General features: G+C 45.6%; 1 protein-coding gene across 5 annotated transcripts in view; it reads left to right on the top strand.

The window, feature by feature from the left end:
- The window catches only part of CRACD (capping protein inhibiting regulator of actin dynamics), a 274,397-nt gene extending 254,754 nt beyond the window's left edge, over window positions 1-19,643 (top strand). For all 5 annotated transcript variants that reach the window (XM_007998649.3, XM_007998641.3, XM_007998645.3 and 2 more), the window contains 6 exons: window positions 1,396-1,464; window positions 3,927-4,109; window positions 4,772-7,412; window positions 14,148-14,338; window positions 14,885-15,047; window positions 18,481-19,643. In XM_007998649.3, coding sequence (XP_007996840.3) covers window positions 1,396-1,464; window positions 3,927-4,109; window positions 4,772-7,412; window positions 14,148-14,338; window positions 14,885-15,047; window positions 18,481-18,641 — 3,408 coding nt within the window. In that variant the 3' untranslated portion in view covers window positions 18,642-19,643. The remainder of the gene's footprint in view (window positions 1-1,395; window positions 1,465-3,926; window positions 4,110-4,771; window positions 7,413-14,147; window positions 14,339-14,884; window positions 15,048-18,480) is intronic.
- Window positions 19,644-21,344: the final 1,701 nt, after the last annotated feature.

Below are 21,344 nucleotides of genomic sequence, written 5' to 3'. Positions count from 1 at the left end.
TGAAGCCTTTGAGTCATTTTAAGCAGAGCAGAGACATAATCTGATTTGTATTTTCTGAAGATCCTTCTAAGTGTGGTGTGGAGAATGGATGGAGATAGGGCAAGCTGATGTTGCTCTGGAAGGGAAGAAAAGACGCTTTTGTAAGAAATGGCAATATAGGATAGATGGTATCACAGCGGCCAGGCACTGTGGTTCACACCTATAATGCCAGCACTTTGTGAGGCTGAGGTGGGAGGATCACTTGATGCCAGGAGTTGGAGAACGACCTGGGCAATATTTTGTAGAGACCTCATCTCTACAAAAAGTATAAAATAGGCTGGGCGCAGTGGCTCATGCCTGTAATCCCAGCCCTTTGGGAGGCCGAGGTGGACGGATCACCTGAGGTCAGGAGTTCGAGATCAGCCTGGCCAACATGGTGAAACCCCATCTCTACTGAAAATACAAAAATTAGCCAGACGCAGTGGCGCATGCCTGTAATCCCAGCTACTCAGGAGGTTGAGGCTGGAGAAGAGCTTGAACCCAGGAGGCAGAGGTTGCAGTGAGCTGAGATCATGCCACTGTACTCCAGACCAGGCGACAGAGCGAGACTCTGTCTCAAAAAAAAAAAAAAAATATATATATATATATAAAATAAAAAATTAGCCAGACATGGCCCGTGCCTCTAGTCCCAGCTACCTGAGTGGCTAAGGCTTGAGCCCCGCAGTTCTAGGCTGCAGTGAGCTGTGATCGTACAACTGCACTCCAGCCTGGGTGACAAAGTGGAGACCCTGTCTCAAAAAAAAGAAAAAGATACCACTATAAGAGGCATAGTGAGCCATATGAAAGGTACAGATGACCTCTGGGGGTCTCTTGGGCATGCCTAGGACATGGGGGTATGAATCTTTAGCCTTTTTCTTCTCCCTTTCTGCTGTTTTCTTGGCCCCTCCGTGGTCTTTCATGCCTAGCTCTGCATGTGGAGTTGGTAGGCCTTCTCACTCATTGCTTAGATGGGGGAGGTGTGGCTGGAGAAGGGGCAGAGGCAGCCAGTAAGGCCAAAGCATTGAGGTTGGAGGCCATGTATGAGACACAGCCCTGCACCCCAGGGAAAGTGGCCGTTGAGCTACTCACATTCTCTCAGGCAGTGGAGAAAAACACAAAGGACCGAGACTGGGGACTACCCAGGTGGGAAACACATTGAACTCGGGGAGAGGCTGGTGCACCCTCTGTGTCTCAGGTAGTGCTGTTGGAGTTTGGATATTAGCATAGTCCCCACTGGCACTCCTGCTGGCTCTCTGAGGCCAGCTGCCCCCGTGTGTGGAGGAGGGGGCGGCCCTACCCAGGCACAGACAGTGTCTGGTTATTTGCCCAGAACTTCCTGTTCAGGCCTTTGACTTGAATGCTCTCTTACTGTTCCAGTCCAGTGATACGCCAAGTTCTCTAAGTCCTCTGAATCTCCCTGGAGCTGGAAGTGAGATGGAAGAGAAGGTAATATGATTTGAACTTATTTATTTAACTTCTTTCCTTAGTTAACTTTCATCTTCTCCCCCCTCCCTTTTTTTTTTTTTTTTTTTTTTTTGTGACCTGCTGCCTCATTTTCCATTCATAAATGTTGCCTACATATATTTAAATTCCTTCAGAATGCCACTAGTGACAGATGTTGGAGCGTCTGTTTCCATAGCAAGGCAACTGCTGGAACTGAACTCTGCTCTGAAAACTCGCCATACTCCCAGCATGCCTGTAGTTGGTAGCTTTCCTCAAAGGATCATGTACTTCAAGACCCTGTTAATTGATTGAAAAAGGCATTCCAGAATACCTGACCTCCAGTCTGTAAGGAAATTAGTCCTCTTATATTTAGAGAAGTGAAACAAAAAACAAAACAAAAAAGCACTTTAGCATTTCTCTACTTTTATTTTGTTTTTTTTAAACCTGGGACTTTACCGGCAGGAGTGTAAGAACGCTGTGGACTCTTCTCTCCGGGCACCTCTTCTGTAGGAGCCGATCTGCCCCACTGAAAACCTTTCATCTGCACAAGGGGACAGACATCCTCCCAAGGCCTGGCAGACAGTATAGGAAGCAGGATCTGCTCCTGAAGAAGGGGATGGCTCAAGACAGTGCTGCCACCCAGACAATGAGGAAGCCAGCTGGGATAACTAGAAACAAAGCACAGCACTTAAATCTCAGCGTCAAGTGCTTATCTACGTCTTCAGTCTGTCACATTTGGCTCCGACTCCTTTTTCTCATGCATCTATTAGGGGATGGAAACAAATGTTTAATTCAGCAACAGCTCAGAATCTGATGCCTATCATGAAGATAACCATAAATAAATGAAAGCTAGAAGGCCAAAGACTGATTTTTCTGTGCTTCTTGTCATAAATTAATATGTACTGAGCATCCATTTTGCTGGTAGAGCTAGCTGCTTCGTCTTTCATCTTTTGTGCATAAATATAGAAGATAATTGCAAAACGCAAGCCCTTCCGCTAAACCTCACCACTCCATGCTTACAGCGGGAACAAACAGATAAACCCTGGCCACATTGGAGCTGCTGGCATAGTGCTACGCCCCCTGCAATACTCTGGCATTGTGTGGCCAGGAGCCCTTTGCTTGCTGCCAGCCTGTAAATTCTCTGTAGGTACAGGCGTGGCATCCTACCTTCTGATTCAGTGTGGCCTCTGGGTTCTGGTTGTGTCATGCACTCTCTGATCTTTCCAAATCTACATTTCATCTGATGTTGTTATTTTTTAGTGATTGCATCTGTATTCTAGAGCTGCAGGCCATTCCACAATTCATCCTTTGAAGGACTGCACTTGTCCCCGTGGCAGATTTTTGCCGCTCATTTTTCTCATCAGGTCCCTCTTGCTTTTATCTTCTCAGTGCAGTCAGTACCCTGAGACTTCTTTGGAGTGATTGTACCAAAACTTTTTTTTTTTTTTTTTTGAGACAGAGTCTTGCTCTGTAGGCTAGGCTGTAGTGCAGCCTAGCGATCTCACTTCACCCTCTGCATCCTGGGTTCAGGGAATTCTCATGCGTCAGCCTCCCCAGCTGGGATTACAGGTGTGCACCACCACACCCGGCTAATTTATTTTTATTTTTAAAATTTTGGGTAGAGATGGGGTTTTGACATGTTGGCCAGACTGGTCTCGAACTCCTGGCCTCAAGTGATCTTCCCGCCTCAGCCTCCCAAAGTGCTGGGATTACAGGTGTGAGCCATCGCACCCAGCCATACCAAAACATTTTTGCTGAATTTCGTGTTGCAGGTATAGATGTTTTGCTTTATTTTCCTTCATTCCTTCAACAAATATTTATTGAGCACTGACCAAATGAGGTTTGCTATGTGGGTGTAAAGGGGACCCACACAAAGATGAAAAAAGACACATTCCCGGCCTCAAAGGGACTAAGTCCTGTGTAGGAGCTGAGGCATATATGCAGTGTCTAAGAGTTTAACGGTTCTTAGCACAGAGGTGATTTAGTCCAGGGATCAGCAAACTACTCATTATTTTAGGCTTTGTGACATGAAGCTACAAGTACTCTCCTTTGTGCCACTCTTCCTTCATAGCACAAAAAGCAACCAAAGACAATGGGTGTGGCTGTGGCCCGGTAAAACTCTGATTTTCCAAAACAGGCTGTGGGCAGGATTCGGCATCCTGGCTATGTTTTGCTGATCTCAGAGCTACTCTGAACCTCATATTAGTCAAAGTAGGACAATTAGTTCCTAAAAGATATATGACTTTTAAAAGTTAATACCAGTGGACGCTGGCGGAACAAATAGTCAGTGTCCTTTGGTTTCAAAACGGGTGTTCATTTCATTTTCCAAGGAGTCCCCTCTGCTCACCTGCATTCCCTGGGTGAGGCTGGGCAAGGCACGCACTGGAAGGAGTGCTACCGTTCTGCGATTTCCTGCAGGTTGTCTTCTGATCCCAACTGACTTTCTATTTTAATCTCTCCTATAGGTTGCTCCCGTTAAACCGTCTCGGCCAAAAAGACACTTCTCTTCTGCTGGCACCATCGAAAGTGTCAACTTAGATGCCATTCCCCTGGCCATTGCTCGCCTGGACAACAGTGCCGCCAAGCACAAGCTGGCTGTTAAGCCAAAAAAACAGAGGGTGTCAAAGAAGCACAGGTACCTTGCCCAGGTATGTAGAGCCTGCCCAGGCTGACCAGACAGGTGCCCTTGCCTACTGGGCACTAATTCTACAAGTGGGTTGGCATTGGGGTCGAGCCATGGAAAGACCTGAGTGTGTCCCCATCGGGAACTTGAGTGTGTGACGGTGTTGGGGAATACTCAAGCCTGTTTACTTTCTTCGCCCTTTCTGCCATGAGGCTGGTGGACCTCAGAGGGAGAGGGTGCTTTTGAGGGACTTCAGACCCGTTGTGTTTGCTTTGCAGTGGAAAAGTGGTTTAACCAATGCTCCCTCAGTTTGACTAGGATAGGCTTCCAAGTCACAAGCTTCAGGGGACATTGATGAAGACCGAGTCTCTTTTTGCTCATCTAATGCTGGAATATTGGTTTTCCCCTTGTTTGTTCATATTAAGAAAAGGAATTAGGGAACGACAAATAAAGGAGCTGTGGGGGGTGGGGGGCACGGAAACAGAATACACGTCCTTTCCTCCATTCCCACGACAGAGTCTTGCGTGGGGTGATCGATGCCTGAGTTTAGCTATCCCTGAACTTGAGAATACCTGCTTCCAAGTGTTCTTGAGAAATTAAGAGGGACGCTGGCACTGTGAATAGGAAAAGGAACGACTGTGGGTGGAGAAAGCAAAAAGCTAATTGTGTTTCCCTTCCCAATGTTAGGATCCACAACATGAGCAAGGCGGCCTTGAGAGTCGGCCCTCCCAAGACCAGAATGGACACCCAGGCGAGGAGAAGCCAACGTGGCAGGAAGAGGAACCCAATCCGCTGGATTCCGAGGAAGAGAGAAGACGCCAAGAAGACTACTGGCGAGAATTGGAGGCCAAGTGCAAGCGGCAAAAGGAGGAAGCAGCCGAGAAGAAACGCCTAGAGGAGCAGAGACTGCAGGCACTGGAGAGGAGGCTTTGGGAAGAGAACAGAAGGCAGGAGCTCTTGGAGGAGGAGGGCGAGGGGCAAGAGCCGCCTCTAGAGGTGGAAAGGGCGCCGCGGGAAGAGCAGCGGCGGAGCTTGGAAGCGCCAGGCTGGGAGGACGCCAAGCGGAGGGAGTGGGAGGAGCGCGAGCGCCTGGAGGCCGAGGAGGAGCGGAGGCGTCTGCAGGCCCAGGCCCAGGCGGAGGAGAGGCGGCGGCTGGAGGAGGACGCCAGGCTGGAGGAGCGGAGGCGGCAGGAGGAGGAGGAAGGAAGACGCGCGGAGGAGCTCAGAAGGCAGCAGGAAGAGGAGCCCGAGGGATGGGAAGAGCTGGAACAGCAGGAGGAGGCGGAGGCGGAGGCGCAGGGGCCGGCGGAGGAGGTTGGGGAGGCCCTGCGGGGCCCGGAGGAGGAGGATCTGGAGGGAGAGGAGGAGGATCTGGAGGGAGAGGAGGAGGAGGGCCAGGCGGACTTGGAGGACGCGAGGGTCCAGTTGAGCGAGCTTCTGAACGACTTTGAGGAGAGGCCAGAGGAACAGGAACGCCTGAAAGCCGAAGTTTGCAAGGACCAGAACTCAGAGGCCGAGCGGGGAAGAGAGCAGCAGGGAAGGAGCGGGGATTTCCAGGGGGCCAATCGTCCTGGGCCCGAAGAAAACAGAGAAGAAGGGGACATGGAGCCTCTCCGGAAACAAGAGGGGCCTGTGGAAGCCGCGCAGCCTCCGGTGGAGAGGAAAGAAGCTGCCGCCCCTGAACAAGGCCGCAAGGTGGAGGAGCTGCGGTGGCAGGAGGTGGACGAGAGGCAGACCATGCCCCGGCCCTACACGTTCCAGGTGTCCTCCGGGGGGAAGCAGATTCTCTTTCCCAAAGTCAACCTGAGCCCCGTGACGCCCGCAAAGGACAAGGGGCTCACGGCTGCCCCCCAGGAACCAAAGGCCCCCAAAGCCAGCCCAGCCCAGCACGCGCTACCCTCGTCCCTGAGCGTTCCCCACACCGCCATTCTGGTAACAGGCGCGCAGCTCTGTGGCCCGGCAGTCAACCTGAGCCAGATCAAGGACACCGCGTGCAAGTCCCTCCTGGGCTTGGAGGAGAAGAAGCACGCGGACATCCCCGCTGGGGAGAACCCTCCCCGAGGCCCCGGCGACGCGCGGGCGGGCAGCGGGAAGGCTAAGCCCCCCCAGGAGTCTCCCAGCAGCGCGTCCGCACTCGCAGAATGGGCTTCCATTCGGTCCAGAATCCTGAAGAATGCCGAGAGTGACCCGCGCAGCAGCGAGAGGGACCAGTCGAGGCCCGGCGATGAGTCCACTCCCAGGGGCCGGTGTGATTCCCGCGGGAACCTCCGGAAGACTCCGCCGGTCAATGCAAAGTTCTCTATTATGCCTGCCTGGCAGAAATTCTCCGATGGTGGCACGGAGACCTCCAAACAGAACGCGGAAGCTGAAAGCATACGAAAAAGACCCATTCTGGTACCCAGCGAAGAGACAGCCCCCCAGCCTCCTCCTGTTGGTGTTCGCGAGCTCGGGAAGGGTCCAGAGAAGTCGGAGATGCACCGGGAGCCCGCAGACACCACCGAGGGATGTAAATTTGCCAAAGACCTCCCGTCTTTCCTTGTCCCAAGCCTGCCTTATCCTCCGCAGAAAGTGGTGGCCCACACAGAGTCCACGACCTCTTCGGACAGTGAGACTGCAAACGGGATAGCAAAGCCAGACCCTGTGATGCCAGGTGGGGAGGAAAAATCCTCACCGTTTGGAATAAAATTGAGAAGGACCAACTATTCCTTGCGCTTCACCTGTGACCAACAGGCAGAACAGAAGAAGAAGAAGAGGCACAGCAGCACCGGAGACAGCGCAGATGCCGGGCCGCCTGCAGTGGGGAGCGCTCGTGGAGAGAAAGAGATGGAGGGTGTGGCCCTCAAGCATGGTCCATCCCTCCCCCAAGAACGGAAGCAAACCCCCTCCACCCGGAGGGACTCGGTTGAACCTTCCAGCAGCCGCTCTCTTCCTGTGGTCCACCCTGGACCCCCACCGGCCAACAGCCAGACCCCGGCTCCAGAGCACGACAAGGCAGCAAACAAAATGCCATTGGCACAGAAGCCAGCACTGGCTCCCAAGCCCACCAGTCAGACCCCACCGGCATCGCCGCTTTCCAAACTGAGCAGGCCCTACTTGGTAGAGCTGCTGTCTCGCCGAGCGGGGAGGCCGGACCCAGAGCCAAGTGAGCCGTCCAAGGAGGGCCAGGAGAGCAGTGACCGCCAGCCACCCTCGCCCCCAGGCCCCGAGGAAAGGAAGGGACAGAAGAGGGACGAGGAGGAAGAGGCGACAGAGAGGAAACCCGCTTCCCCACCTCTGCCTGCGGCTCAGCGAGAGAAACCATCCCAAACACCCGAGGCCGGGAGGAAAGGTAAGTAGCTGCAGTGGGGGAAACTGCTTCCAGTCGAGGTGTCAGAGCCAGGGCATCAAGGAGAGGTGCACAGGCAGGTTCGTGAGAATAATTTACCAACAATACAGATTTGAAAAAGGAAAGTTTTGTTAGAACGCTGCAGAACAAAACAATGGGGCGCCTCAGTGAGAGAACTGAGTGCCCTGGTGGATTTCCCTTAGGAGCATTTATGGACCTTAAATCAGGAGCTGAAGGGTAATTGGAAGGGTAATTTGGGCCACATTAGCCACGTAGGTCATGATAAATGATTACATTTGTGGACATTTTGGCGCCTTAACGTCAGCAAGGGTTGAAAAATGAGTGTTGCCATGACATTCCAGAGATGTCTAGAAATTCTAGTTATAAAAGTTGAAAAGCCTGGAACCAGATGCCTACATTAGATACTAGGGAATTTTAATTCTGAATTCCCCAGATAAGGAGTTCTGCCTCTGGATGGTCTGTTTGATGGTCACCAGGTAGTCTGCGCTCCTTGTCTGCCTCTGTCCAGCTCGTTGACTATGTCACTGCTGGAACCAGAAGTGCCCAATGCCAGAAGTAGCCAGTGGAGCTGGTGTTGGCCACACCTTCATTAATTATAGAGGCCGGTGTGGGATTCCCGAAAGACACTCGTGAGCCATAGTAAGGTTCTTTACTTCTCTTTCAAATCTGGGAAATGCTGACTGACTCTGCAGTGTGTCTGCAGTTCACTCTTGATAATGATACTTATTTACACAAGCAATAAAAGGTGCCAACACTTAGATGAATGCCTTTTCGGTTGGCAAGAGAAATTGAAATAATAGTCCCGGTGACTGAAGATGTTATTAACCATTTTGAGGGGGCCTCACAGTGATGATAAAACTGGAGTGTCCCCACCAGTGTCTTCACTGTATCTCTGGGCAGTAGTGGCACCATGATGGCAGGTTAGGGGACTTTAGGTGTCTCCATCAGGCCTATGGATCCTCTCTATAGGATAATTGACTATCCCCATTTTATGTAAAATGCTTTGCAAATGCAGTTTGGGTCCTTCCACCGCCCGCCCCCCGCCCCCACCACCGCCCAGTTCACCACTGCAGAGCCCTCCTACAAAGAAATTCTGGAGCAAGCCTTACCTCTGACTGACCCTGATGTTTCTTCAGATTCAGTGTTTGGGCCAGCAAAGCTGTCAGTTGGATTAGCTTTTGTGCCCCTTCAAAAGAGAACCTTCATCTGATACTTTTTCTTTTCTATTACGCAGAGTGTAGGAGGTAAAGTATGGGTCAAAGCCAGAAGTTACTCACATTTTCCAGAGAAATTGTCCCCTGAGGTTTTCTTGGGAGGGATGTTTTCTCCTTTGTTCAAATGTTTAGAGTTGGGGCAATTTTTGCAGAGAAAATGATTTGTTTCCTGAGGAGTGTTGGTCTGGTTACTTGCCTTTACGGAAGACCCCATATATCCTGTTTTTATTTTATTATTTATTTATTATTATTAATATCTAGAGACAGGATCTTGCTATTTTGCCCAGGCTGATCTCGAACTCCTGGGATCATGCATCCCTCCTGCCTCAGCCTCCTGGTAAGTGGGACTACAGGTGTGAACCACCACACCCAGCTTGTCCTTTTTGAATGGTTCACTTGCTTGGCCTGGTTTCCTGGACAGATATGTTGATCAGCAGTTTGTAGACCATTTCTCCCTAATGATTTCTATTTGTCCTGCTGGATTAGGGGCCCAGTTTTGGTTTTGCCACTAGCGTTTGTGGCACTGGCTTTCATGGTATCTGCAAAGTCTCTTTCACAGCTTTGTCTGCTATGTCACGTGCCTTTTCCAAAGAAGTCATGCTTCTGCTCACTTCCTTCTCTTAGGGCTGTCCCCTTGACTATTACAATTTTCTCCCCAAATCTCTTATTGTCCCTGTTTTCCTTCCCAGTGGAGCCAGTGAGGACAGATTCTGGGCTGTCACACTCTGCTATTTGAATTTTTCCTGATTCCATACAGAAATAGCCTGAAAGCAAGAATCAGTCTCCATTCACTGGGGTTTTGTTACGCAGCTTGCTGCTATAGGCCAGGACTGGCCAAATTTGTTTGACTGAACACCCCATGAGGATAAAAATGTTAGGCAAGGACCTCTGATTTATTTGTTGATTGTATACATGTAGTACCATTGTCAGCTAAAACCCCTGGAGCACCAGCTACACTTACACTTAACAACAGTGGATCTAAATCTGCAATTGCAAATCATGGTGCTATTTTTTATTCTCTTTGGCCAACTTCTTGTTGGATCTGATTTCTTTGGAAATAGCAGGCAAAGAGCTCATCAGCTCTGCTATTTTCTCATACTTGTATTATTAGTAGTATATTTTCTGCGGGACTTTCTTTGTGCCATATCCCATTTGTCCATTGTGGAAAGGATCATTTAGTTAAAAGGAGACATAAACTCGCCAAGCTGCAGAACCTCCCATATGCTACCTTCAAGAACCATTGAGAACAAAAAATGCCCACCGCATGCAGCCCCACATAGCCTTCCCAGCTTCCCTGGAGATTCTTTAAACATACCATTTGTTATAGGTAGCCTTTGAATATATGGGCTATGGGATCACTGCCAGTCAGGGTACTAAGTATTAAAAAAGCTTGATTTTGGCCAGGCATGATGGCTCACGCCTATAATCCCAGCACTTTGGGAGGCTGAGGTGGGCAGATTGCTTGAGCCTACCAGGAGTTGAGGACCAGCCTGACAATGTGGTGAAACCCCGTCTCTACAAAAAATACAAAAATTAGCTGGGCATGACGCACACCTGTGGTCCCAGCTACTTGGGAGGCTGAGGTGGGAGGATTGCTTGAGCCTAGCAGATCAAGGCTGCAGTAAGCTGCGATCTCACCACTGCTCTCCAACCTGGGTGACAGAGTGAGACCCTGTCTCAAAACAAACAAACAAACAAACTTGATTTTGTTTTTATCCTTACATTTAAAAACAGAGAAATAGAAATTCTAATCTTTCTTTCTTAACTCCAGTAAATTGCCTTTCACATTTCCTGTGACATACACAACTTTTTTGGAGACTAGTGCTTTATAAAGAGGTCTGCATTCCCAAGGCTGGGGCCAGTGAGGACAAATATGTAGGTTTGTAGGGTGTTGACTCTGAATCTACCTGGTGAGATTAAAACAGCAATGATAATCCCCGTGTGCTTGTACTATAAATGCTTTCAGGCTAGGCACGGTGGCTCACACTATAATCCTGCAGTTTGGGAGGCCAAGGCGGGCAGATCACTTGAGGCAAGGAGTTCAAGATCAGCCTGGCCAACATGGTGAAACCCTGTCTCTACTAAAAATACAAAAAATTAGCCAGGTGTGGTGGTGGGCACCTGTAATCCCAGCTACTCGGAGGCTGAGGCAGGAGGATTGCTTGAACCCAGGATGCAGAGGTTGCAGTGAGCAGAGATTGTGCCACTGCACTCCAGCCTGGGTGACAGAGCAAGACTCTATCTCAAAAAAAAAAAAAAAAAAAAAAAAACAAAAAACCCTTTCATTATACATAGCATCTCATTCTGAAATTCTAACCTACTTACGGTGGATAGAACAGAAAAATAGCTTAGTATCCCTTTCTCCAAGGAATGCCCTTTGGAAGTAGTGACTAGAACACTGTGATCCTTGCTCATCTCCTCAGAACTTGAAGAGGCAACTCAGGTGGACTATGATATGCCTGTCCACTGAGTTTAGAATGAGAGAGAATGGGTTTGTATTGGAGCAAAATACATTTTTAATTAGGAATGTTGAACTCCTCAATTAGATTATGCAATTGACTATCTTTCAAAACCTTGACTGTAATAAGAGATTTTACTGTGTTTGGATGATTTCAACACTAGTCATCCTTTGTGCTTCATCATTTACAAAGTTATTACATCATCTCTTTCGGTGCTCACAGCACACAGATAGGTAGGTAATCTTGGCTCCATTTTATAGACATGGACAACAGTATCTGAAAAGTTGAGTGACTACTTGCCTGCTCCTCACAGTGGTAATGATGACACATGGAGGAGTTCTTTCCTAGGCTAAGTGATATTCCGTTATCACAGCCCCATCACAGTGTGAGTGATGGTCCAGTGTGGAAGCTTCTGAATGTATACTCTATGGTATGGGTGACTTCGCCATCTTTGGTGCCTCACATGGAGGTGGGAGGCCCTTCCATCAACTTCATAAAATAATAGCAGTAAACCTTCATGATCCCAAAGCAACCTCTACTTTGGTAGCAAAGACCTGTCAGGCACTGGCCTCCCCCTAAGGTGGACTCAGTTATATATAAACTGGATCTGAATTCCATATTGTGGTCTTTCACTGCCATGTCTTGTGCTTCTAAGAGAACCTCTTTAATGATCTGGGTCCCTTTTTGTCACTGAATCCCAGTTGAGCTAAGCCTGGTCAGTGGACATTTCTCCTACCAATTTTGCCAAATGCAACATCTTGTCTTTGCTGTCTTTTCATTTTCTTTGGTGTTGGTAGATTTCTGCTGGTCTCTGAGGTTCTGCATAGCAGTTGTGGAGGATAAACAGTTTTATTCTTCTTCTCCCATTTTTGAGAAGTGTCAAGAGAAGCACTTGTGGGACCTGACATTGGGGTGAAACACTGAGATGAAGGAGACCCCCCAAGGCCCCCTCAGCTTCTGCATCCACATTACACCCAACTGTTCCAGTACTGCAACCACCATCTTCCCTCCTCCTCCTACCCAGAGATTTCTTTTTTCAAATTAGTCAATTATAAACTTCATTACTAATACTTTAAAGGCATTTTGACCCTTGCAGTAAACAATAGTCTAAGTTGTTGGCAGCAAACTGACTGGTTGTTTTAGTGACCTTCCCAAACAAGTTCAGATTCAGTGTTTAGCCAGAATCAGAATTCCCTTTGGTATAATAGCTTTCTGTAGAAATCATTTAGATCTTGGCAACTTGGCTTTTAGAAGTTTTCTAAAGAAGTGTTACAGGGACCTGGAGTAAAAAAACAGAAATCATTAGGTTTCACTGTAAAGCAGAATGTTTGAGGTGATGAATTGTTTTTGATTTTTTGGTTAACTAAAGATAAATCAAAAACTCTTTGAATTTCAGTTTTGTTTTAAAATATTTCTAAGAGGTGTCAGTTTTATTTTCTGTGCTAGATCATAACTTAATTGTTATTTGATGATTTAGGGATATTGCAGTGCCCTAGGCTCATTATAAATATGAATTATCTTTGTACAGCATTATAGATCTAAAAAATATAGAAAAATAAGCAGAATCTGCCCCCTGTTCCTTTTTGCTTGAATTTCTAATTTGAATTTATTTTCTCATCATTGCTGTTTCTTTTCATCCTGGAGTACAGTATAAAATCCAGTTGACTGAGAGCCTTGGAAGTAAGTTTCTGGACTACCAAAGGGTAAACTTCTATTGGATTTCAAAAACAATACTATAGTGAGCCCCTTTCCTTTGAGATTTAGATTCAACAACTGATTATCTCTGAACATGCATAATTTTTACTTGAAGGAAAAGGAGATTCTTGTCTATTAGGCGTATAAGTACAGCTCACTTTTGTAGTGACCAGGATTTGCCAGGAACTGTTGTAAATGTTCTGGTTCCCAGGATCTCTTTTAATTTTCATGGCAACCCAATAAGGCATGCGCCATTATCATCTCCACTTTCTAGATTAGAAAACTAAAGCTTAGAGAAGTTAAGTAGTTTTTGTAAGATCATCAAAGATCAAATCCAGGTCTGCTCAATTTCAGAGCCTAGTGCTCAACCTGTCACACCAATCCCCTGTGAGGTATTCACCCCCAATTACATAGGTGAGACAGTCAACCATAAGAAAAACAGAGATTGAAGTCAGAAGACCTATGTTCTAGCTTCAGAAGCCTGTACTAACTGCTGAGTGACCATGAGCATGGCACTTGGTGGCTGGAGTACTCACATCTATTAAATGAGGGCAGTAGACCAAAATCATGGGCTTCCCACAGTATTCCTCAGCTGCTCCATTAGGCAGAGTGGTGCCCCTTTTTCATCTTTCCAACTTTGGAGTTCCACGTAGTATGTTCTTTGAGGGGAAAACCATGGTTCCATGGCTAAAAATAAATTTCATTTAAAGCAGTTAATTAGGGCCGGGTGCAATGGCCCACGCTTGTAATCGTAGCACCTTGGGAGGCCAAGGCAGGTGGATCACTTAAGGTCAGGAGTTCAAGACCAGCCTGGCCAACATGGTGAAACCACGTCTCTACTAAAAACACAACAATTTGCCAGGTGTGGTTGCGGGCACCTGTAATCCTCGCTACTCGGGAGGTTGAGGCAGGAGAATTGCCTGAACCCAGGAGGCAGAGGTTGCAGTGTGCCAAGACTGTACCACTGCTACAGCCTAGGTGACAGTTCAAAACTCTGTCTAAAAAAAAAAAAAAAGGAATGAATCAAAAAAGAACAATAAACCAAAACCTATCTGGATCCCCTGGAGGCCTGAGATTTTATGACCCTGAAGATTTATTTTATTTTTTTCTAACGGAGTAACTTCTTCCATTTCTAGGGAAGACAAATGCCCTTGTTTTTCTAGTGATCAAACATGTTACCTTCCCACCCAGTGGAGCCACTCAGGCATCAGCACAGAGTTTGTGTTAGGAAGGGGCCAGCTGAATATGCCATAGGGTTATTAATATGTCACAAGTTTTAGGGGGTGAGGAACTGAGATAAGTCAGCAGTTAAGTTCACTGCAAACCGGCCTTTGTCTTGTTCCCTACAGAGAAGCCAATGCTTCAGAGCAGGCACTCCTTAGATGGCTCCAAACTTACAGAGAAAGTGGAAACTGCTCAGCCGCTTTGGATAACATTAGCACTGCAAAAGCAAAAGGGGTTTCGGGAGCAGCAGGCGACACGGGAGGAGAGGAAGCAAGCCAGAGAGGCCAAACAGGCAGAAAAGCTCTCCAAAGAAAATGTGAGTAGCCTGGACTTTAGCTGTGATTTTGCCTTCCTGAGCTTAGCTCTCTTTTCAGTCACAAGGATACAAAACAAAAGGCTAGCTGGGCTGGTGGAAAGTACTTAGAGAGGGCTGAGCAGTAAATAAACTGACCACCATTAAACCAGAGAAGCATTTTCAGTGTGAAATTGGATTTGGTTTCTTTTTACTCCTAGGTTAACCTGATTTGCCATAATCCATGATGTGCTTACAGCAGTGATATACAAGTTACATGAGAAACAAACTTTTTGCAAGGAAACCAGAAGTCTTATTCCGTGGCCTGATGTTACAGTCAGTTTGGTGGGACTTTTCTGGGAAAGTAACTTTCCCTAATAGGCACACTGGCTCTGAGCTGCTCCCTCACCGGGAGCCGTGGTTGAGCATACATGGCGCATACATGTAATCCAGCCCACCGTTGGAAGCAGAGGTCAGGGGCTGGCAGGCAGAAGCCCAGAAGGCCTGCAGGGTCAGTCTTTCCGTCTTAGGTTGAAAACATGCTTCCCATGACTGTCTCTGCCCACGCAGGTCAGTGTCAGCCCGCAGCCTGGAAGCAGCAGTGTCAGCAGAGCAGGTTCCCTGCACAAGTCCACTGCTCTGCCAGAAGAGAAGAGGCCCGAGACTGCAGTGTCCAGGCTTGAGCGCAGAGAACAGCTGAAAAAGGCCAACACTCTTCCTACGTCTGTGACAGGTAGAGAGCAGGTCCATTGTTTTGTAACTGTAGTTCCAGGTTTCTCTTTGTAGAGCGTGCTTTATATCCTACAGTGTAATGACTAGCAGAGCACCTCAAGCATTTCAAAGCACAGGGTGTCTGATAACCTCATTCATAAATGTTGACACTGATTAAGCTCTTGATAAAGACCACCAGGAACTCACCCACTATCAGTGGTGTGTTGGTGAATACTTAACAGTTAGCTCTTGAGGGGGTGGAGAGACCTTTGTTTGGACCATCTTCAGTTTCTCTGTGTAAATAGAGAACCCTGGCCAGTTCAAAGCTGTTATACCAATATGATGTCAGCTGGCTCTCTACATTTGTGAATGTTTAGCACGGCAGTATGAGCCATCTCCAGCACCCTGTGCCTATATTCTGACAAAGTTGGGTTTATTAACTTACAGAAGAACCTTCTAAACAAGGGAAGAGACAAAATTATAGTAGGACTTGGGGTAAAGGGTGAAGTTTAGGTAAAATTTAAATGGAGTAGCATTTTAATAAGTCAGATCAAAGCCATGGTGTACATAAAGGAGATAATATCAAGACTGAGCTGAAAAGTGTGTTCAGGCTTCTGTTTCCTTTAAAACTACAAAGTTAAGATAAATGTTTGAAATGTTTGAGGTCATGGATATCCAACTTACCCTGATTGATCATTACACATTATTTACATGTATTAAAATGCTACATGTACCCCCAAAATATATACAAGTATGGGGTGTGTGTGTGTATATATGTATGTATGTGTGTGTGTGTGTGTGTGTGTATATATATACCAATTTTAAAAATACAGAAAAGAAAGATAAATGTGGGCCAGGTGTGGTGGCTCATGCCTGTAATCCCATCACTTTGGGAGGCCAAGGCAGGCAGATTGCTTGAGCCCAGAAGTTGGAGATTAGCCTGGGCAACATGGCAAAACCCTGTCTCTACTAAAAATACAAAAATTAGCCAGGTGTGGTGGTGCATACCTGTAGTCCCACCTACTTGGGAGGCTGAGGTGGGAAGATTGCTTGAGCCCAGGAAGTGGAGGTTGCAGTGAGCCAAGATTGTGCCACTGCACTCCAGCCCGAGCGACAGTGTGTCTCAAAAACAACAAAAACAGAAAAGATAAATGTGTAAAATGTTGTATCTGAAAACTGCTACCCGGAGCTCTGCACCTGGGTTGGAAATGGAAACTGCATCTCTATGTCATGGTGACACTTGGCTCAGATGCTCCAGGCAAAAGTGAAATGGTCTGTTCTCACTGATGTGATTTCACGCAGCAGGTTTCTGATAGTCTGTGACTTTACAGAGTAAGGTTTCTCAGCACAGTGTCCTTGATGTTAATTAACAACAGCAGTTTTTATATGTTCATGACGTGTAAGAGATGTACACATTTAGAAAATATTCTTTATTTGGTTAAAAGATAAAATGATGTAATATATCCAACTATCTTCTTATTACCAATCACTTGGAGGATGGATGACTCTGAACAGGCTCCCTCCCAGGGGTTAATAGGGCATCTCTTTTCCCCACTAGGCTCCACTATTCCCCAAAGGGCGTCTAATCTCTAGACCCAGGCTTTTCTATGCCGTGGCTCCCTGAGGTCAGGAGATATTAAGAGGTCTCACTATTAAAGATATATTTACTACTGGTGACAGAAGGAAGCTTTCTATTTGTTTTTTTAGTTTTGTTTGGCATTTTGGGTGGGGGACAGAATCTTGCTCTGTTGCCCATGCTGGAGTATGATGGCGCCATCTCGGCTCACTGCAGCCTCCGCCTCCTGGGTTCAAGCAGTTCTTCTGCCTCATCCTCCCAAGTAGCTGGGAGTATAGGCACACGCCACCACACCCAGCTAATTTTTGTATTTTTAGCAGAGACAGGGTTTTACCATGTTGGCCCGGCTAGTCTCGAACTCTTGACCTCAGGTGATCCGCCCACCTTGGCCTCCCAAAGTGCTGGGATTACAGACATGAGCCACCGTGCCTGGCTTAAAGCTTTACATTTGAAAACCACTTTAGATTGCTGTGTAATTTCTTAAGAACCTCATAGGCATTATGTCATTTGATTTTACTTATAGGAATTAAGGGTTCTACCTGTTAGAACTAGAAAGAGAAAGAGTGAGAAAAAGAGAGAGAATGAGTGTCTTTCAAAATAAAGTGAAAGCCCCAAAGTCAAAGAGATCAAATCTTTCTCTGCCTGATTTCTCAGAAGTACTAAAGGATTAATGCAACTCGGAGTGGCTCTAGCTTAATAAAGCAAGTCTTTATTCTGAAGTATTTTGTCTTCTCAGTCAGTATTTCCTGAGTTCTAGAAACATATGTGTAAGCCATTGCCATAGGCACTAAATATGACTCAAAGATAAGACAAGCACTCTCTCACATTAAGAAGCCTGTACACTCTAATAAAGAAAGTGATACGGTGCAAAGGAACTGTGAGACAAGGATGAAAGTCATGGGAACTGGCAGGATCTGTGAGACTCAGAGGTAGAGGCACCCAGTGGATGCTTTTGTGGGGACAGTAGCTTTTTTTTTTTTTGAAGCGGAGTGTTACTCTGTCATCCATGCTGGAGCGTGCAGTGGTGCGATCTTGGTTCACTGCAACCTCTGCCTCCAGAGTTCAAGTGATTCTCCTGCCTCAGCCTCCCGAGTTGCTGGGATTACAGGCACCTGCCAACAAGCCTGGCTACTTTTTGTATTTTTAGTAAAGACAGGGTTTCACCATGTTGGCCAGGCTAGTCTCGAACTCCTGACCTCAAGTGATGCTCCTACCTTGACCTCCCAAAGTGCTGGGATTACAGGCGTGAGCCACCATGCCCGGCCAGGAAGGTAGCTTTTAACCTCACCAGCTTAATAGATCCAGTCTGCTGAGCTGATCTTTTTCTTCGTGGGATTGACTGGATATCATGCAGGCATAGCTTCTTTATACAGATTAGGCTTCTGGAAATTCTTTGAAATTAAAACTGCCTACTTTGGTTGTTGTAATTCTGTGTGCAAGAGTTATAAACACACAGCTTGCTTTCCTTCATTCTCCTCACTGAGGGAGGCCAGGAATTTGCCTGTCTGTGTTTCACTGGGTTTTTTTTTTCTGTCTCACACTTCTGATAAATCAAAATATGGTTGGGGTGGGGGGTGTTGGAGAGATGTTCATCACAGGATACAAAATTTCAGTTAGATAAGAGGAATATGTTCAAGAGACCTAAGAGAGTAGATTTTAAATGCTGTCACCACAAAAATGATAACTGTCAGGTTTTGTATATTTTAATTAGCTAGATTTAGCTATTTTGCAATGTATATATATTTCAAAACAATGTTGTACATGACAGATACATACAGTTTATCATGATAAATACATACAGTTTATCTGTTAATTAAAAAGAAAATTTGTAACGTGGCTCTGAACTTACTTTTTCCTTTTCCTTCAAAACAAAACCCAGTGGAGATCTCCGATTCGGCTCCCCCAGCGCCGCTAGTGAAGGAAGTCACCAAGAGGTTTTCCACCCCAGATGCTGCCCCCGTGTCAACAGAACCAGCCTGGCTGGCTTTGGCCAAAAGGAAAGCAAAGGCTTGGAGCGACTGTCCACAGATTATTAAGTAAAGAGTGACTCTCACCAATCCCTACTGCCAGTTATTGGCTCCTCTCTTGCCCTTTTTATTTATTTATTTTTTATATGGGGTAAAGAAATCAAGCTAGGGAAAAGAAGCATGTTTTATAGACTGTAAAATAATGTTTAGAAACTGAACTGGTGGTGTTCGTTGTAAAGAGTGGATTTGCACAACCCTAGGTCCTGGTGCCTTGAGCTCCTCCTAGTTCTCAAGAGAAAATTCCGTCCACAGGACCACATGAAGCAAAATATCTAAGCTAAGAACTCCTCATGAGAGCCTGCCCATGCCCATTCCATGGCCTTGCACACACACCCACCCACACACCATTCAGAATATGTACTTTTGCCAACCTTTTGTAATGGTTTTTTGATTCTATGCACTAATTTTCTTTGTCCAAAACATTTACTCTACCATATGTGTAGGAATGTTCATCCTTTCTGCAGTAATGATGAAAGGATCATATCTAGCTAAAAGCGAGAACACCCATTCTCCTGAATGCAGTGAGTAACTGGGAATCACAAGGAACATTCTGGCTCCCAACTGTGCCCATGTTAGTTTTCATGAGTTTTCCCCACTCTGAAGCTGTAACACAGAAGGCACATCCATTCACATTTTTACCACACTGTGGATTCATAGTGTGAGGCCCCATTATTCCAATACCCTCCTTAAGGACATGTGAAGCATTTGGTCCAGCTGGCTCCCAGGGAACATTTTAATTTAATGTAGTGAAGAAAGGCAATTCTAGATCAGAGCTACAAGTTTGCTTTCTGTCTCGAGAATCTCCATCTAGGGCAGTGGTTGTTACGATGTGTAGGCTCCCACCCAGGCCTACTCAATCAGAGCCTGTGCGGACTGGGCCAGGAATATGTATTCTGGCAAAAACTCTTCAGATCAATTCTGATCGATCCCAAAGGTTAAGAACTTTGAGACAAACACTGATCCCAATGTAATCTAGTTTTTCAGACTTCGAAAGGGAGGCTCATTCACTCAAAAAGCAACAGTGAGACAGGAAAAATAATAAAACAACCCCCCAAGCCAGCCATTTATTACAAGAAACAACAGGTTATTGATGTCACATGTTTGAAAATTCCCTTTGGTCTTTAGGGAAAATTAACAGGAAGCCAAGATTTGGAGCCTTTGTAATAAGGACTTCCTGCAGAAAGTCTTTTCTTTACTATAATTGAGTAATTCATATTTAGAGTCAAATGTCCAGTAGCATTTCTAATTTTGAGCATTCACCTTGCTACCTTTAAAAAACATCTGAGTTTTAAGTGGCCTTTTTATTATCATACACATGTGCATACAGAGAAGGGACTTGGCAGTTTAAAAGCCACATATATTCACTTTTATTTCCCTAAATTTACTTTACGTGAAACGTAGACATACCAGCAAACTCACATATTGCTGGTGCTAACCTTATATTTCATAGTGTTGGCATATTCCCCTTTTCTTAGATTCTTACTCCAAAATATAGGTACACAGGTACACATCCTTTGCTCTGTGCAGAGGGAATTAACATCCTTTTTCCTCTCCTACAAAAACATGCTTTATTAAGTATCCATCATTACTTTCCTTTATGCTCGCTCAATATGCAATGTGCTGTTATTCTACCATGTACCTTAAATAAAGGATGATGGCAAAGTTATTTACCATGTAGAAACCATTTTCTTTCTAGAAACAATGGCTCAGCCTCACTGTAGCAGCTGGCATGTGTGGTCAAGTGGATAGTTGTACTCTTGCAAGTTGGATTTAATATTATATATACTGGACCTTCAGACTGTTAAAAATCAATGTAACTTTTTTTTATTGCTGTGGCAAGCAATTAGTATTTCACTGCACGTCTTCCATACTAATGTTCATGTCTAAATCTTGTATGTAGGCATTTGTTAGTTCCAATGATTTCCTCACTAATATAACACTTTTTAATGGAAATGTTTCCATCTACAGCCCTGGAATGATAATGCTACAGTAATTCTTCTGAATTGACTTTTTCTTTCATCCTGTCATCTTTGGACAATATCCCAATTATGGCAAGGAACAGGTGGGGAAATAAGATCAGTTACAAAAAATGGTAGATGTGTCAACTTTGTATTGGCTGGGATATCACTGTGCCCAAACAAAGTAGGCGAAATACCTCAGTTAAAATTTTTCCATCAAAGTCTTTAAAAGAAGAGTATACTGAAGAAAGGGCAGTCACAGTACTTACTTCTAACAGCTTCTAAAGGGTACATGTTTAACATTTCATTTCAAAATCACCCCGAATTTGCACTAAATACCAATGAAGTGTTATTTTGCTTTAGTTGTGTTGCAGTCTTCAGAGCAACAAACTATGGGGAAATTCTGTAAAAACATATAAAAAGTTCAAGACTTTTTTTTAAATGAATGATTACTATGTTAAATGCAAGCTTTTTTTTTTTTTTTTTTTTTTTTTTTTTTTTTTTATTTAAACAAACATACACTTCTCCTGGCAAGGTTATAGATGATTAACCTCTGTTCATAGACTTATATATAAAACTAGAAGGTTTTTTGTTTACTTTTTTAATTTTCCAAGTGCAATTGTTTCTTACACAAACATTATTAATTACTATTAAATTATCATTTAGCCAGTTATCTGCAAATGTATAGTATGTATTGTCTCTTCTTGTGACATTTAGTTTAATTGCTTATTTTAAAGCAGAAACATTAGTTACAAGTG

This window comes from Chlorocebus sabaeus, chromosome 7 (assembly GCF_047675955.1).
Source record: "Chlorocebus sabaeus isolate Y175 chromosome 7, mChlSab1.0.hap1, whole genome shotgun sequence".
Lineage (NCBI taxonomy): Eukaryota > Metazoa > Chordata > Mammalia > Primates > Cercopithecidae > Chlorocebus > Chlorocebus sabaeus.
The sequence above is the reverse complement of the archived record's forward strand: the minus strand, read 5'-3'. Positions and strand labels throughout refer to the sequence as shown.